The sequence below is a fragment of the Heptranchias perlo genome, chromosome 12, assembly GCF_035084215.1.
Source record: "Heptranchias perlo isolate sHepPer1 chromosome 12, sHepPer1.hap1, whole genome shotgun sequence".
Taxonomy (NCBI): Eukaryota; Metazoa; Chordata; class Chondrichthyes; order Hexanchiformes; family Hexanchidae; genus Heptranchias; species Heptranchias perlo.
In genome coordinates, this window is record NC_090336.1 from 72,377,092 (window position 1) to 72,396,023 (window position 18,932).

The window sequence follows — 18,932 nt, forward strand, 5'->3', positions numbered from 1 at the left end:
ATTTAAAAGGATACGGGGCAAAGGGCAGGGTAATGGGTCCAAGCAGATAGCTCTTTCAGACCAAACAACATCCTTCTGTGCTGCAAGATTAACGTAAATACAGACCGCATAGAGCAGAGAGAAAGATGCCAACTTATTTTATTTTCACATCAGAATCATAGAATCATAGAAGTTTACAACATGGAAACAGGCCCTTCGGCCCAACATGTCCATGTCGCCCAGTTTATACCACTAAGCTCGTCCCAATTGCCTGCACTTGGCCCATATCCCTCTATACCCATCTTACCCATGTAACTGTCCAAATGCTTTTTAAAAGACAAAATTGTACCCACCTCTACTACTGCCTCTGGCAGCTCGTTCCAGACACTCACCACCCTTTGAATGAAAAAACTGCCCCTCTGGACCCTTTTGTATCTCTCCCCTCTCACCTTAAATCTATGCCCCCTCGTTATAGACTCCCCTACCTTTGGGAAAAGGTTTTGACTATCTACCTTATCTATGCCCCTCATTATTTTATAGACTTCTATAAGATCACCCCGAAACCTCCTACTCTCCAGGGAAAAAAGTCTCAGTCTATCCAACCTCTCCCTATAAGTCAAACCATCAAGTCCCGGTAGCATCCTAGTAAATCTTTTCTGCACTCTTTCTAGTTTAATAATATCCTTTCTATAATAGGGTGACCAGAACTGTACACAGTATTCCAAGTGTGGCCTTACTAATGTCTTGTACAACTTCAACAAGACATCCCATCTCCTGTATTCAATGTTCTGACCAATGAAACCAAGCATGCTGAATGCCTTCTTCACCACCCTATCCACCTGTGACTCCACTTTCAAGGAGCTATGAACCTGGGGAGCAGCAAGAGTTAACGCCATCTTCCCCTTGTCTTTGTCACCATACGTTTTCACCAACGCCGTTCACTTGTATTTTTTAAATTGAGGAAAACATTCACTGGGACTGAGCGGAATCATAGAATGGTTACAGCACGAAAAGAGGCCATTCGGCCCATCGAGTCCATGCTGGCTCGCTGCAAGGGCAATCCACCTTATCCTGCTCCCTTGCCCTTTCCCTGTAGCTCTGCAAATTTTTTCCTTTCCAGTTCCCTTTTGAAAGCCATGAGCCATGACTGAATCTGCCTCCACCACCCCTCAGGCAGTACATTCCAGATCCTAACCACTTGCTGTATAAAAACGTTTTTCCTCATGTCACCTTTGACAAAAGAACCAATCACCTTAAATTGATGTCCTCTGGTTCTTGATGCTTCCGCCAATGGGAACGGTTTCTCTCTATCTACTCTGTCTAGACCCTTCATGATTTTGAACACCTCTATCAAATCTCCTCTCAACCTTCTCTGTTCCAAGGAGAACAACCCCAGCTTCTCCAGTCTATCCATGTAACTAAAGTCCCTCATCCCTGGAATCATTCTAGTAAATCTCCTCTGCACCCTCTCTAAGGCCATCACATCTTTCCTAAAGTGCGGTGCCCAGAACTGGACACAATCCTACAGTTGTGGCCGAACCAGTGTTTTATAAAGGTTCATGACTCCCTTGCTTTTGTACTCAATGCCTCTGTTTATAAAGCCCAGGATCTCGTATGCTTTTTTAAAACCGCTTTCTCAACCTGCCCTGCCACCTTCAACGAATTGTACACATACATCCCCAGATCTCTCTGTTCCTGTACCTCTACTAGAATTATACCCTTTAGTTTACATTGCCGCTCTTCATTTTTTCTACCAAAATGCATCACTTCACACTTCTCTGCGTTAAATCTCATCTGCCATGTGTCCGCCCATTCCACCAGCCTGTCTATATCCTCTTGAAGTCTATCACGATCCTCCTCACTGTTCACTACACTTCCAAGTTTTGTGTCATCTGCACATTTTGAAATTATGCCCTGTACACCCAAGTCCAAGTCATTAATATATATCAAGAAAAGCAGTGGTCCCAACACCGACCCCTGGGGAACACCACTGTACACCTCCCTTGGGTCCAAAAAACAGCCGTTCACCACTACTCTGTTTCCTGTCCCTTAGCCAATTTCATATCCATGCTGCCACTGCCCCTTTTATTCCATGGGCTTCAACTTTGATGACAAGCCTATTATGTGGCACTTTATCAAACGCCTTTCGGAAGTCCATATCCACCACATCAACCGCATTGCTCATCGACCCTCTGTTACCTCATCAAAAAACTCTATCAAGTTAGTTAAATATGATTTGCCTTTAACAAATCCGTGCTGGCTTTCCTTCGTTAATCTCCACTTGTCCAAGTGACTGTTAATTTTGTCCCAGATTATCGTTTCTAAAAGTTTCCCCACCACTGAGGTTAAACTGACTGGCCTGTAGTTGCTGGGTTTATCCGTACACCCTTTTTTGAAAAATGGTGTAACATTTGCAATTCTCCAGTCCTCTGGCACCACCCCCGTATCTAAGGATGTTTGGAAGATTATGGCCTGTACCTCCCTAATTTCCATCCCTACTTCCCTCAGCAACCTAGGATGCATCCCATCTGGCCCGGATCGACTTTAAGTACAGCCAGCCTTTCTAATACCTCTTCTTAATTTTTAGTCCATCCAGTATCTCAACTGCATCTTCTTTTACTGTGACTTTGGCAGCATCTTCTTCCGTGGTAAAGACAGATGCAAAGTCCTCATTTAGTACCTCAGCCGTGACCTCTGCCTCCATGCGTAGATCTCCTTTTTGGACCCATCCCTCCTCTTACTACCCGTTTACATGCCTACAGAAGACTTTTGGATTCTCTTTTATGTTGGCCGCCAGTCTACTCTCATACTCTCTCTTTGCCCCTCTTATTTCCTTTTTCACTTCCCCTCTGAACTTTCTATATTCAGCCTGGTTCTCACTTGTATTATCAACCTGACTTCTGTCATACGCTCCTTTTTCTGCTTCATCTTACTCACTATCTCTTTCATCATCCAGGGAGCTCTGGCTTCAGATGCCCTACCTTCCCTCTTGTGTGAATGTACCCAGACTATACCTGAACTATCTGTAAAGGCCGCCCATTGTTCAATTACAGTTTTGCTTGCCAATCTTTGATTCCAATTTACCCGGGCCAGGTCCATTCTCAACCCACTGAAATTGGCCCTCTTCCAATTGAGTATTTTTAGAGTGGTCCGTGTCCTTTTCCATAGCTATTCTAAACCTTATGATACTATGATCGCTGCTCCCTAAATGTTCCCCCACTGACACTTGCTCCACTTGGCCCACCTCATTCCCCAGTACCAAGTCCAGCAATGCCTCCTTCCTCGTTGGGCGGGAAACGTACTGGTCAAGGAAGTTCTCCTGAACACACTTCAAAAATTCCTCCCCCTCTTTGCCCTTTACACTATTACTATCCCAGTCTATATTAGGATGTTTGAAGTCCCCCATTATCACTACTCTAAGGCTCTTGCACCTCTCTAATTTCCCAGCAAATTTGCTCCTTTATCTCCTTCCCACTGGTTGGTGGCCTGTAGAATACACCCAGTAGTGTAATGGCACCTCTATTGTTTCTTAACTCTAACCAAATAGATTCTGTCCTCGACCCCTCCAGGATATTCTCTCTCTCCAGCACTGTAACATTCTCCTTAATCAATACTGCCGCCCATCCCCCACCCAGCTCCGCCTTTCCTTCCCTATCTTTCCTGAACACCTTGTATCCAGGAATATTTAGTACCCAATACTGCCCTTTTTTGAGCCAGGTCTTCATTATTGCTGCGACATCATATTCCCATGTGACTAATTGCGCCTGCAGCTCACCAATCTTGTTTACCAGGCTCCGTGCGTTAACACACATGCACTGCAAACCTATCTTAGACCTTCTTGTATTCTCTCTTAGTCTGATCCCATCTAATACCGTACTATTTTTTACTCTAGTGCTATCTGTCTCTCCCAATCCTTTGTACACCTTGTTTATCCTTTCTAATGCTACATCCTGGTGCCCATCCCCCCCGTGCCAAATTAGTTTAAACCCTCCCCCACAGCACCAGCAAACCTCCCCTCCCAGCTCTGTTGAGGTGCGGCCTGTACAGAACTGGTCCCAATCCCCCAGGAATCTAAAGCCCTCCCTCCTGCACCATCTCTCCAGCCATGCATTCATCTGCTCTATCCTCCTATTTCTATGCTCACTAGCGCGTATTTATTTATTTTGCTTTATTAAAAATCTTTTTCATTAGAAATTGGCATTTGAAGGAACATAGGAACAGGAGTAGCCCCTCATGCCTGCTCCGCCACTTGATAAGATCATGGCTGATCTGTGATCTAGCTCCATATACCTGCCTTTGGCCCATATCCCTTAATACCTTTGGTTGCCAAAAAGCTATCTATCACAGATTTAAATTTAGCAATTGAGCTAGTATCAATTCTTTCATCTTGTAGTCAGAAAATTGATAAAAAAGATTGTCGTAAAGTAGTTCCTCTGTCCAGCAAAGTTACCGACTTGTGGTTTTTACAAAAAAAAGATAGAAATTGTGGCAAAAGACCAGTAAAATGTTGGTAAAAGTGCTGTGATCCCATGTAACAAAACTAGAATTTGACTTGTTCAGTCTTCACTAACTAGTGACCCTGTTCACCACAGCCCGCCTCAGCTGATCGTGAGCAATTTTTAAACTTCTAACGGTCATCGACCCAAAACGTTAACTCTCGTTTCCCTCTCCGCAGATGCTGCCTGACCTGCTGAGTGTTTCCACCATTTTCTGCTTCTTAACTTTTAAGCTCAAGTTTCCAATGGGGTTTTTTTTTTGTGGCAAAAGCAAGTGCCAAGTTTTACATTTCTGAATTTCAAAGATTAGAACTCTCAATTGGTTTAGAAACCTGCCCAGGCCACACTAAATCCAATGCAGGCTGTGGGGGTACGTTCTGTGGGGAAACTGAACTCCACAAAGAAGCCCTAACATAATCTTAGAATAAGGGGCTGCTCTTTGAAAACTGAGATGAGGAGAAACTTCTTCACTCAGAGGGTAGTCGGTCTGTGGAATTTGCTGCCCCAGGAAGCTGTGGAAGCTCCATCATTAAATAAATTTAAAACAGAAATAGACAGTTTCCTAGAAGTAAAGGGAATTAGGGGTTACGGGGAGCGGGCAGGAAATTGGACATGAATTTAGATTTGAGGTTCGGATCGGATCAGCCATGATCTTATTGAATGGCGGAGCAGGCTCGAGGGGCCGACTGGCCTACTCCTGCTCCTATTTCTTATGTTCGAACGGTTACGGCACTGGACTACGTACCCAGAGGTCGTGAGTTGAATTCCCACCACAGAACTAAATTCAACGAAACTGGTAAACTGCCACCAGGAAATGAAACGGCCCTGGAAGCTGCCGGACAGACTGGCTCACTAATGACGTTCAGGGGAGGGAACCTGCCCCATCCCTCCTCAGTCTGGCCTGCGTACGGCTCCGATCACGGCTGACTCAAAGGCGTGTGAGGTGGGCCTAGCAAGCCGCTCGGTTGTAAAAAAATAAATAAATAACCGTTACGAACAGCTGCAGTTCCCAGAATAAGGCCCCACCGCCGCGCTCTCAGGGTTAACGAGGGGATGGGCGATAAACACGGCCTCGCCAACTGCGCCCGCATCCAGAGAACAAATAAAAACGTAGATTTATCGTGAAACAGAGATCAGAAAATTACACGCCAAAAAAACATCAAGGATTGAAGTATTTTATGTTTTCAAGTGGCCTGAAGTGGCAGATCCGCAGGAGACTACAATACTAATCCTACGTTTCTAGCCCACCCCACTGACGAATTTGGAGTTAGCTCACTTTGAGAGCACTCCCCCTCCTCCCCAACTAACACCCATCTCCTTTAATATCTCTTCATGTAAAGGAAAGACAGACTTGCATTTCTACTGCGCCTTTCATGACCTCAGGAAATCCCAAAGCTCTTTACAGCCGATGAAGTACTTCTGAAGCGTACTCACTGTTGTAATGTAGGAAACGCGGTGACCAATTCGCGCACAGCAAGATCCCACGAACAGCAATGTGATAAATGACCTGATAATCTGTTTTAGTGCTGTTTGGTTGAGGGATAAATTGGCCAGGACACGGGGGGGAAAACTCCCCTGCACTTCCTCAAAAATAGTGGCCGTGGGATGTTTTTGCAGCCACCTGAGGGGGCAGACGGGGCCTCCGCTTAACGCCTCATCTCAAAGACGGCATCTCCGGCGGTGCAGCACTCCCTCAGTACCGCACTGGGAGGGGGTGGTGTCAGCCTGGATTTTGTGTACTTTATTATGTATCTCAAGGGTATTTAAAAATAGAAGCAATTGTTTTTGTTAAATTCTTTGATCTAAATTGTACTGAAGATTGGCGAGGAAGAATTGCTGCCTCGGAAAACACGGACCTCACTGTTGGATGGGTGGTATCTGAGTGAAGAACGTGAGGTTGCAAAAACAAGGCCCCAACTCGATTAACACAAACAAAAACATCTAGCTCCAGTTAAACGTACTCAAAAGTACTGATGGAAGCACTGAAGCCGTCAGTTTACAGGCTATCGCCCCTCGAATTACAGAAACCGAGCGCTCTTACAGTACTCGAAAACTGAACCCAAAGCTAAGAGCTTATTGCTGCAGGATTGGCCACAGTCAATTTTGATACCCAACAGCCCCGAATAACGTTTAGTGTGCGCCGTGTTTAGTCACCTAGCGAAGGCGCTGGAGTAATAGCCTCTGGTCACCGAAGAGCCGCCGTACGTTTTCCGAATATCATCTTGAGTAATCTGAAAGGCAAACAGTTTTGTTATTACTTCCACTGGCGAGCACGAGCTTTCAAGGTTGCCCGAAGACCTCTGGCCTTACATGGTTGGTAGTTAAACCCAGGAACTGTTTTGCTTCATTTGGCCTGGTTTCCTCAACACACCAGCAAAATATTTTAAAATGCCTACATGGACTGTCTACAGTGAAAGTAAAACCATATTTGCACCGGCCAACCGGCTGATGTTATCCCTCCAGGACACAGCCCGTCTGGTAACTGAAGGAGTACTCTCAAACCTTGTGCAGCCTTTTTCCCCCCCACTGTAGATCACTTTTCCTGTATACAAATGAATTCCAAGTACCAGGAATGCGGAAACAATTAAACCGTTTTCTTATTTCTCCTTGTATATGTTTACTTGTGCGTATACAGGTTTTTAAAAAAAAATATATACACCCATGGTTACACTCCAGAATTGAAAACTATTTAGTCGCTGTGTTCTCTTCACTCATCCTTTCCTTCCCTCTGCCTCTGTCACTTGCTCCTCTCACCATGTCCAACGTCTCTCAGCCCTGCCTCACCAGCTTGCTGATCATCCCTCTTCTGCCTCTGTTAAATGTCTTGCTGTCACAGCAAGTGTCAGGGAATGCAGCCGAGAGGTGGAATGTCACGGCCATCCCCCCGCCCCTCCCATACGATGCAAAAGCAGTCCCTTCTCATAAGAGCATAAGGAATAGGAGCGGGAGTAGGCCACACGGCCCCTCGAGCCTGCTCCGCCATTCAATAAGGTCAAGGCTGATCTTCGACCTCAACTCCACTTTCCCGCCCGATCCCCATATCCCTTGATTCCCTTAGAGTCCAAAAATCTATCCACCTCAGCCTTGAATATATTCAACAACTGAGCAGCCTCAGCCCTCTGGGGTGGAGAATTCCAAAAAGTCACAACCCTCAGTGAAGAAATTTCTCCTCATCTCAGTCTTAAATGGCCGACTCCTTATCCTGAGACTATGACCCCTAGTTCCAGACTCTCCAGCCAGGGGAAACAGCCTCTCAGCATCTACCCTATCAAGCCCTCTCAGAATCTTATACGTTTCAATGAGATCACCTCTCATTCTTCTAAACTCCAGAGAGTATAAGCCCATTCTACTCAATCTCTTTTTTTTTATTCGTTCATGGGATGTGGGCGTCGCTGGCGAGGCCGGCATTTATTGCCCATCCCTAATTGCCCTTGAGAAGGTGGTGGTGAGCCGCCTTCTTGAACCGCTGCAGTCCGTGTGGTGAAGGTTCTCTCAGTGCTGTTAGGTAGGGAATGCCAGGATTTTGACCCAGCAACGATGAAGGAACGGCGATATATTTCCAAGTCGGGATGGTTTGTGACTTGGAGGGGAACGTGCAGGTGGTGGTGTTCCCACGTTCCTGCTGCCCTTGTCCTTCTAGGTGGTAGAGGTCGCGGGTTTGAGAGGTGTTGTCAAAGAAGCCTTGGCGAGTTGCTGCAGTGCATCCTGTGGATGGTACACACTGCAGCCACGGTGCGTCGGTGGTGAAGGGAGTGAATGTTTATGGTGGTGGATGGGGTGCCAATCAAGCGGGCTGCTTTGTCCTGGATGGTGTCGAGCTTCTTGAGTGTTGTTGGAGCTGCACTCATACAGGCAAGTGGAGAGTATTCCATCACACTCCTGACTTGTGCCTTGTAGATGGTGGAAAGGCTTTGGGGAGTCAGGAGGTGAGTCACTCGCCGCAGAATACCCAGCCTCTGACCTGCTCTTGTAGCCGCAGTATTTATGTGGCTGGTCCAGTTAAGTTTCTGGTCAATGGTGACCCCCAGGATGTTAATGGTGGAGGGATTCGGCAATGGTAATGCCGTTGAATGTCAAGGGGAGCTGGTTAGACTCTTGTTGGAGATGGTCATTGCCTGGCACTTGTCCTCATAGGACAGCCCTCTCATCCCAGGAATCAATCTAGTGAACTTTCGTTGCACCCCCTCTAAGGCAAATATATCCTTCCTTAGGCAAGGAGACCAAAACTACACACAGTACTCCAGGGAGCAGATAATTTTTCCATGGATGCAGGGGAGAGCCGACAGGCAGGCTGATCAGAGTGAAAGACGGGAGGCGGGAAGGCAAGAATCTCACCGGACTGGATTCCAGTAATTTCAGCATTTTCCCCTACAGATATCAGAGAAAGCACAGGAGGCCGCCATTCGGCCCATCGTGCCTGTGCCGGCTCTTTGAAAGAGCTGTCCAATTAGTCCCACTCCCACCCCTGCTCTTTCCCCACGGCCCTGCAGATGTTCGCCTTTTTAAGTATTCATCCAATTCCCTTTTGAAAGTCACTACTGAATCTGCTTCCGCCGCCCTTCCAGTTATGAGATCGAAACTCCATAAAATACAGGAGATTCCCGTCGGGATCCAGGATGACTGAAGATGCAGATGACTGGCGATCCCCTGGAACTCAAATGCTTGAAGAGGTACACGCTCAACAACTGATGGGTTTGATGCTCTCCCCCCCCCCCCTCCCCATACCTCTTCGTTCCGGGAAGTGACAGGCCAAGCTAAGCTACGTTTCCTCCAGCGACGACGTTCCAGCGCCTCATCCGAGTGGCGACTGTCCCGTGTGTGAGCCTGCCCAGTGGGCGCCGGTAGGGTTTTTGAAGGTGGAGGGTCAGACCAGTCGCACGGTGCTGTGGCGAGGAATTCAAACGGGAAATCTCCAGAGCGCTGGGCGCAGCGATTACACGCCCCAGAACCTTGGAGAGGAGGGGGAGGTTCTGAGATGGGGCGAGAGTGAGAGGGGACAGATGGATCAAGGGGCGGGTGTTTTGAGTAAGGAGGTGATGACGACAGTTTTGGGACAATGGTGACCCCCAGGATGTTGATGGTGGAGGGATTCGGCGATGGTAATGCCGTTGAATGTCAAGGGGAGCTGGTTAGACTCTTGTTGGAGATGGTCATTGCCTGGCACTTGTCCTCATAGGACAGCCCTCTCATCCCAGGAATCAATCTAGTGAACTTTCGTTGCACCCCCTCTAAGGCAAATATATCCTTCCTTAGGCAAGGAGACCAAAACTACACACAGTACTCCAGGGAGCAGATCATTTTTCCATGGATGCAGGGGAGAGCCGACAGGCAGGCTGATCAGAGTGAAAGACGGGAGGCGGGAAGGCAAGAATCTCACCGGACTGGATTCCAGTAATTTCAGCCTGTGGAACCGCGCCTGTGGAAAGGGAACCGTTAACAATGTCTGCCAGCATGGGGGTCAGGAGCGACAGTTGCTTCTCCACAATTATTGATACTGCTTTATCTCCTCTTAAACACCACGTCCACATCTGTGAATCCAGCTGTTTTCCAATGGGAGGTGGGAGAAAGATTTAAGCAGCTCAGTGCCACAGTTAGGCTGGAGAGGTCTGATTCCAAATAACGCAACTCAAAAGTACGACGGATTATCTATTCCGCCCCCCCCCCCCCCCCCCTCACAGAGGTGTGAAACTTGTATCCAAGTTCAAAGTACTGGCTTTAATCGGGACAGAAATCTACTACTTCTCAAATCTGTACCAATGTAAGGAGTCTTACAACACCAGGTTATAAGTCCAACAGCTTTATTTGGAAAGCTTGTGATTCCAAATAAAGCTGTTGGACTATAACCTGGTGTTGTAAGACTCCTTACATTTGTCCACCCCAGTCCATCACCGGCATCTCCACATCAAATCTGTACCAGTTAAGTACACTTCAACATCTTAAAAAAAAGTGAAAATTACCCCAACCCCAAAAAGGTTCGGGGCGTCTGAGCCAGGGCAACGTGACAAAAAAAAATCATGTGACAATAAACCACATTTAAGAAGAATGTTATATTTATAAATCAAGTTGGAATAACGCATAAACCACACTGGGATACAGTATCAAATAGTTGCATACCCTGCTAACGTGCTGATCATTGAAACTGTACCACTGTCCATCACTGAATGATTTAATACAGGCATAGTAATGTCCACCAGCGGCACTCCCTGAATGAACCATAATGGAGAAGAGTTCGTAAATCCAGGTACCCTGAAAATATAACACAACGGTGAACATACAAATAGGAGCGAAAATAGCCAAAAAATACAAGATATTTCCGGTACTTCTTTGCTGCATAATTTAGCAGCAATCGTAATTTTTTAAAAAAACCTTTAGCATACCAAGAGGAAAGACGAGATGCTGGGACTGATTAAATTGGAGCAGAGAAGGCTAAGAGGTGACTTAATGGAGGTTTTTAAAAATTGAGTCGAGTTTTGATCCTGAATACAGATGGACCGTTCTTTTAGTCGATTAGTGGAAAGCAGTTGACTAAAATTGTATTTTCAACTCATAGGAACAGGAGTAGGCCATTCAGCCCCTCGTGCCTGCTCCGCCATTTGATAAGATCATGGCTGATCTGTGATCTAACTCCATATACCCGCCTTTGGCCCGATTCAAATTAGAATTAAATTACTTAAAACTAAACTCGAGAGAAGGAATTTAGTTTATGTTTCGTTATTCACACTGCAGGTCAATGATTTGGAGGTGGGAATAGAGAGAAACCTGTTGAAATTTGCTGATCACAGCAAGGTGGGAGGTTTACAGATTGATCAGGGAAACTGAAATTAAAAGGTTGGGCTGAGAAATGACAAATTAAATTCAACGTCAAAAGGCACAAAGTGATGAGACTGGAGAAGGGGAATAAGTATTGGATCGATAAGCAAAACGGTGTTAGCATACAGCACAGGAATAGGGTTTGACAGTATTGAAGGAAAGATTACTGAAGTACAGTGTGGAGCAGCAGTAAGTAAGGCAAACAGGATCTTGGGTTGTACAGTCCATGGGATAGAAGACAAAAATCACAGGATGTGATACTGAGCCGACACAGGGCATAAGTTCATCCCCATCTTAGAGCAGCGGGCAGTTCTGGTCACCATATGACAAGGTGAGCACCAGGGCAACGGAAAAGGTGCAGCCAACCAGGCTGATGCCTGGCTCAGATACCCGAGCGACAAGCAAAAGGCGAGAGGAGCTGGGTTTATTTACGCAGCGACTCTAAATGTGGAAAAACGCCCCCAAAAACGTTTCACAGGTGCGTAATCAAAAAAAAACGGATGCCCAGCCAAAGGATATAATACGAGTAGAGATGAAAAGAGGTGGGTTTTAAGGAGGAGAAAGTGGTGGAAAGAATTCTAAAGGATGGGACTTTGGGAGCTGAAAGCAAGGTCACAAACGGTGGGGAGAAGAAATTCAGCGAGAAAATCAATTGAGAGCCAGGGGTAGTCAACGGTGCGTTGTTTTTGAACGCTGACGAGACCAGATGCCCCAGAATGGTCTACTTTTCGGAGACTAAAATTACATCTGGAACCAAAACAGCACAGCTACACAGCACTATGGTTCTACGCTTTCTGGGACTGGAGATTTTAACTGTAGAATGCAACTACACAGGGCTGAATGACTTTACATGATCTTAGAATTGATATTCTGAAGTTTGCACTCAATCATTTCGGCGACAGGGAGAACTATGCTTCTCTCTTCTTGCCTTTGATTATTCACCTTAACTGGCCAGGTGTGCGCATCAGGGTAAAATGCATACAGGTGTGTGGGATCGGTGAAGTTATAACAACTCCAAACCAGTGGTTATCCGATATTTTCCCTTGCGAGGGACCTCTGCAAATGACGATACTCTCGATATTAACATGCTCCCTGGAATCTTGAGAGCAGCAGCTACTCAAAAGGTAAATAGTGCCATCGGTACTGGAAACATATTGCCTTTTTTAGCTCAGCAATAATGCGTTCGTAAACGAACAAATACAGAAACAAAAAGCATACAATAGAGATTTTCCGGGACTGTACAGAGGAAAGCTCCCCCCGGTGGTCTAGTGGTCAGGACGCAACCTTTTAAATCGTTGAGACCCGGGTTCGAGTCCCGGTCGGGGGGACAACTTTCTGGTGCAGATTAATTGGCACCACTCAAAGAAAGTCTCCCCCCCCCACCCCCGAGCGGAATGCTCCACCCTCACCACCACTGCCTTTGTATTGGTGAGACCGCACCTGGAATACTGCATACAGTTTTGGTGTCCATACTTAAGAAAAGACACACTTGCTCTCGAGGCAGTACAAAGAAGGTTCACTCGGTTAATCCCGGGGATGAGGGGGTGGACATATGAGGAGAGGTTGAGTAGATTGGGACTCTACTCATTGGAGTTCAGAAGAATGAGAGGCGATCTTATTGAAACATATAAGATTGTGAAGGGGCTTGATCGGGTGGATGCGGTAAGGATGTTCCCAAGGATGGGTGAAACTAGAACGAGGGGGCATAATCTTAGAATAAGGGGCTGCTCTTTCAAAACTGAGATGAGGAGAAACTTCTTCACTCAGAGGGTAGTAGGTCTGTGGAATTTGCTGCCCCAGGAAGCTGTGGAAACTACATCATTAAATAAATTTAAAACAGAAATAGACAGTTTCCTGGAAGTAAAGGGAATTAGGGGTTACGGGGAGCGGGCCGGAAATTGGACATGAATTTAGATTTGAGGTTAGGATCAGATCAGCCATGATCTTATTGAATGGCGGAGCAGGCTCGAGGGGCCGATTGGCCTACTCCTGCTCCTATTTCCTATGTTCTTATGCTTGGCTCCACACAGCAATACAAGGACTTCATGGGACACATTTTGAAAATGTGTGTTTAGTTATCAAAACATTTTACAAAGAGATGAGATAGCAAATATGTAATGGAGCTTGGAGCATTTGAATCACAAACGCACCATCGAATCTAGGCGTCAGCCATGGCTCACTGATAGCACAATCACAGTCAGAAGGTTTGTGGGCTCCAGTCCCACTCCAGAAACTTGAGCACAAAATCCAGGCCGACACTCCCAGTGCAGTACTGAGGGAGCGCTGCACTGTCGGAGGTATCATCTTTCTGGATGTGACGTTAAACCGAGGCCCCGTCCGCCCTCTCAGATGGACGTAAAAGACGCCACACAGCCACTATTTCAAAGAGAAGCAGGGGAGTTCTCCCCGGTGTCCTGGCCAACAGTCATCCTTCAACCAACATCACTAAAACAGATTAGCTGGTCAGCATCACAATGCTATTTTTTGGACCTTGCTGTGCGCAAATTGAATGCAGCATTTCCTACATTACAACAGTGACCACGGCTACGGACCAAGTGTCGGAAAGTGGGATTAAGCCGGATAGCTCTTTTTCGGCCGGCACAGACAGATGGGTCGAATGGCCTCCTTCTGTGCTGTAACTTTCTATGATTCTACGACTACACTTCAGAAAGTGCTTCATTGGCTATAAAGCACTTTGGAACGTCCTGAGGTTGTGAAAGGCACTATTTGAAAGCAAGTCTTTCTTTAATATATTATCAATTCAAGTGCAAGACGCTGAGGGCTGCATTTTCAAAGCAATGTCGCTCTGGGAATCCGTACGGTACCCAGCATGAGGAAGAAAGAAGTTTGGTTAGTCACACACAAAAACTTTCACTTCCCACAGCTGCATCCCTTTGCCGAAGAAAACCACCAACACAGACTTCATGGGTCGAATGGTCTTTTTCTGTGCTGGAACTTTCCAGAACTCTATTGGACTAAACGTTGGGCAGGGATTTTTAGCAAAAAAAAGTAGATGGGAGCTTTTGATCACTTTACGCTCATTAATCTACTCATTCATTAAAATTAGAATAGGCAGGAATTTCACAGGAATCCCAAAGCAACATCGCAGGTCATACCATGTACCTTTTCGTTCCCTGTCTTTAGAGATGTTTTTTCACTCGCGCTGTTATTCTCCAGGCAGATCCCTTCATCCATAACGTCATCATTTGAGAAGTCATTGCTCATCTGGTCACTGTGACAACTCCCTTCATTCTCGGCACCACTGTCTGTGCAGCTCTCAGTCTGAGGAGACTTCTGCAAAAGGAAAATGTCTGGAGTAGATCAAACAGAATTAACCTGCTGGCCTCTTGCACACTCCTCCACTCCCTTCGGCCCACCAGTGGCGGCCGCACCTTCAGCGGTCCAGGTTACGCGCTGTGGAATTCCCTCCCTAAACCCCTCTGCTTCGCCACCTCTCTCTCCTTTAAGACCCTCCTTAAAAACCCATTTCTTCAACCAAGCATTCGGAACATAGGAACAGGAGTAGGCCATTCAGCCCCTCGTGCCTGCTCCGCCATTTGATAAGATCATGGCTGATCTGTGATCTAACTCCATATACCTGCCTTTGGCCCATATCCCTCAATACCTTTGGTTGCCAAAAAGCTGTCTATCTCAGATTTAAATTTAGCAATTGAGCTAGTATCAATTGCCGTTTGCGGAAGAGAGTTCCAAACTTCTACCACCCTTTGTGTGTAGAAATGTTTTCTAATCTCGCTCCTGAAAGGTCTGGCTCTAATTTTTAGACTGTGCCCCCTACTCCTAAAATCCCCAACCAGCGGAAATAGTTTCTCTCTATCCACCCTATCCGTTCCCCAATATCTCCGCCTTTGGCTCAGCATCCATTTTTAACTGATCACACACCTGTGAAACACTTTGGGAAGTTTTTCCACATTATTGGTTCAGGAGGCCATTCAAGTGGGAGGAGTAAAAAGGAATGTGGTTGTAGTAGGCGACAGTATAGTTAGAGGGATAGACAATGTTCTCTGCAGCCAAGAGCGAGAGTCGCGAAGGCTGTGTTGCCTACCCGGTGCCAGGGTTAAGGACATCTCCTCCGGGCTGGAGAGAAACTTGGAGTGGGAGTGGGAGGGTCCAGTTGTCGTGGTCCACGTAGGTACCAACAACATAGGTAGGACTAAGAAAGAGGTTCTGCTGATGGAGTTTGAGCAGCAAGGGACTAAATTAAAAAGTAGAACCACAAAGGTGATAATCTCTGGATTATTACCTGAACCACGAGCAAATTGACACAGCGTAGATCAGATCAGAGGGTTGAATGCGTGGCTCAAAGATTGGTGTGGGAGAAGTGGGTTTCGATTCATGGGGCACTGGCACCAGTACTGGGGAAAGAGGGAGCTATTCCGTCGCGACGGGCTTCACCTGAACCATGCTGGGACCAGTGTTCTGGCAAACCGAATAACTAGGGCGGTAGAGAAGGCTTTAAACCAAAAAGAGGGGGGGAGGTGGGGCGAAGTTTAGATTGATAAAGAGAAAAGACAAGGAAGTAGTACAGGAAAGTGATGGGGGTAATGATAAACAGAGTGTGTGTCAGGAAGGGACAGAGCGTACAAACATAAGAGTGCACTAGCAAATGGGGCCGGGGTAGGAAAGAATGGTAAAAAGACAAAATTAAAGGTTCTTTTATGACGAATGCCGCGCGCATTCAGATAGATAGATGAATTGACGGCACAAATAGAAATGGGTATGATCTCATGGCCATTACAGAGACATGGTTGCAAGGTGACCAAGGTTGGGAGCTAAATATTCAGGGTTATTTAACATTTCGGAAGGATAGGAAAAAAGGTAAAGGTGGTGGGGTAGCTCTGTTAATAAAGGATGAAATTGGTATAATAGTGAGAAATGATCTCAGCTCAGAAGATCAAGATGTCGAATCAATTTGGGTGGAGGTAAGAAATAGCAAGGGAAAGAAATCACTGGTGGGAGTAGTATATAGGCCCCCTAACAGTAGCTACACTGTAGGGCAAAATATTAATCAGGAAATAAGGGGGGCTTGTAAAAAAGGTAATGCAATAATCATGGGCGATTTTAACTTTCACATAGATTGGACAAATCAAATTGGCAAAAATAGCCCTGAGGAGGAGTTCATCGAGTGAGTGCATTAGGGACTGTTTCTTAGACCAATACGTTGGGGAACCAACCAGGGAACAGGCCATTTTGGATCTGGTAATGGGTAACGAAACAGGATTAATTAATGATCTCAAAGTAAAGGATCCCTTGGGAAGTACTGATCATAACATGATAGAATTTCACATCCAGTTTGAGGGGGAAGATCTTGGGTCTGAAACTACTGTATTAAACTTAAATAAGGGCAATTATAAAGGAATGAGGGCGGAATTGGCTAAAGTGGACTGGGTAAACAGATTAGATGGTATGATGGTGGATAAGCAGTGGCAAACATTTAAGAAGATATTTTATGTCTCGCAACAAAAATATATCCCTGTGAGGAGGAAAGACTCCTCAAAAAGGGTGAACCAACCATGGCTAACTAAGGAAGTCAAGGATGGTATCAGGTTAAAAGAAAAAGCATACAACATGGCAAAGATTACTGGTAAGCCCGAAGATTGGGAAAACTTGAAAAACCAGCAATGGATGACTAAAAGAATAACAAAGAGAGAAAATAAATTATGAGAGTAAACTAGCAAGAAATATAAAAACTGACAGTAAAAGCTTCTACAAGTATATAAAAAGGAAGAGGGTAGCTAAAGTAAACATTGGTCCCTGAAGAGGATGAGACTGGGGAAATAATAATGGAAAACAAGGAAATGGCAGAGGAATTGAACAGATATTTTGTATCTGTCTTCACAGTAGAAGACAGAAGACACTAATAACATACCAATAGTAGATGAAGGAACAGAGTGTATTGTGGCCAAATTTGCTGATGATACAAAGATAGGTGGAAAAGCAAGTTGCAATGAGGACACAAAGTGTCTGCAAAGGGATATTGACAGGTTAAGCGAATGGGCAAAAATTTGGCAGATGGAATATAATGTGGGAAAATGTGAAGTCATCCACTTTGGGAGGAAAAATAAAAAAGCAAAATATTATTTGAATGGAGAAATACTACAAAATGCTGCAGTAGAACTATCACTAGAGGAAAAAGTACTAGGTAAACTAATGGCTGACAAGTCCCCTGGACCTGATGGCTTGCATCCGAGGATCTTAAAGGAAGTGGCTACAGAGATAGTGGATGCATTGGTTGTAATCTTCCAGAATTCACTAGATTCTGGAAAGGTCCCAGCGGATTGGAAAACCGCAAACGTAACACCCCTATTCAAGAAGGGAATGAGACAGAAAGCAGGTAACTATAGACCAGTTAGCCTAACATCTGTCATTGGGAAAATGCTAGAATCCATTATTAAGGAAGTAATAGCAGGACATTTGGAGACTCATAATACAACCAAGGAGAGTCAACATGGTTTTATGAAGGGGAAATCATGTCTGACAAATTTATTAGAGTTCTTTGAGGAAGTAACGGGCAGGGTGGATAAAGGGGAACCAATGGATGCAGTATATTTGGATTTCCAAAAGGTATTCGATAAGATGCCACATAAAAGATTACTGCACAAGATAAGAACTCATGGTGTTGGGGGTAATATACTGGCATGGATAGAGGATTGGCTAACTAACAGAAAACAAAGAGTCGGGATAAAAGGGTCATTTTTAAAATGGCAATCTGTAACTGATGGGGTGCTGCAGGGCTCAGTGCTGGGGCCTCAACTATTTACAATATATATCAATGAAGGAACAGAGTGTCTTGTGGCCAAATTTGATGATGATACAAAGATAGGTGGAAAAGCAAGTTGCCATGAGGACACAAAGTGTCTGCAAAGGGATAGTGACAGGTTAAGCGAATGGGCAAAAATTTGGCAGATGGAATATCATGTGGGAAAATGTGAAGTCGTCCCACTTTGGGAGGAAAAATAAAAAAGCAAAATATTATTTGAATGGAGAAATACTACAAAATGCTGCAGTACAGAGGGATCTGGGTGTCCTCGTACATGAAACACAAAAAGTCAACATACAGGTGCAGCAGGTAATCCGGAAGGCAAATGGCATATTGGCCTTTATTTCTAGGGGGATGGAGTATAAAAGCAGGGAAGTCATGCTACAACTGTACAGGGTGCTGGTGAGACCACACCTGGAGTACTGCGTACAGTTCTGGTGCCCTTATTTAAGGAAGGACATACTTACATTGGAGGCAGTTCAGAGAAGGTTCACTAGGTTGATTTCAGGCATGGAAGGGTTGTCTTACGAGGAATGCACGTAGCATTCGTAACAAAATGGACGAGTTATCGGCACAAATAACTACGTATGGTTATGATCTTGTGGCCATTACAGAAACATGGCTGCAGGGTGACAACGACTGGGAATTAAATATGCCAGGGTATTTAACAATCAGGAAGGACAGGCAGGAAGGAAGGGGAGGTGGGGTGGCTATGTTAATAAAGGAAGGAATCACTGTAATACAGATAAATGATATTGGGACAAAGCATCAAGATAATGAAACAGTTTGGGTGGAGATAAGGAATAATAAGGGGAAAAAACACTAGTGGGCGTAGTATATAGGCCTCCTAATAGTTGCAACTCTGCTGG

The 18,932-nt window shown here is 45.4% G+C and overlaps 1 protein-coding gene across 4 annotated transcripts in view; it reads right to left on the reverse strand.

The window, feature by feature from the left end:
* The window catches only part of usp47 (ubiquitin specific peptidase 47), a 226,770-nt gene that overhangs the window by 71,565 nt on the left and 136,273 nt on the right, over window positions 1-18,932 (reverse strand). For all 4 annotated transcript variants that reach the window (XM_067994252.1, XM_067994250.1, XM_067994249.1 and 1 more), the window contains 3 exons: window positions 14,409-14,579; window positions 10,590-10,721; window positions 6,630-6,706 (listed from right to left, as the gene is read on the reverse strand). In XM_067994252.1, coding sequence (XP_067850353.1) covers window positions 6,630-6,706; window positions 10,590-10,721; window positions 14,409-14,579 — 380 coding nt within the window. The remainder of the gene's footprint in view (window positions 1-6,629; window positions 6,707-10,589; window positions 10,722-14,408; window positions 14,580-18,932) is intronic.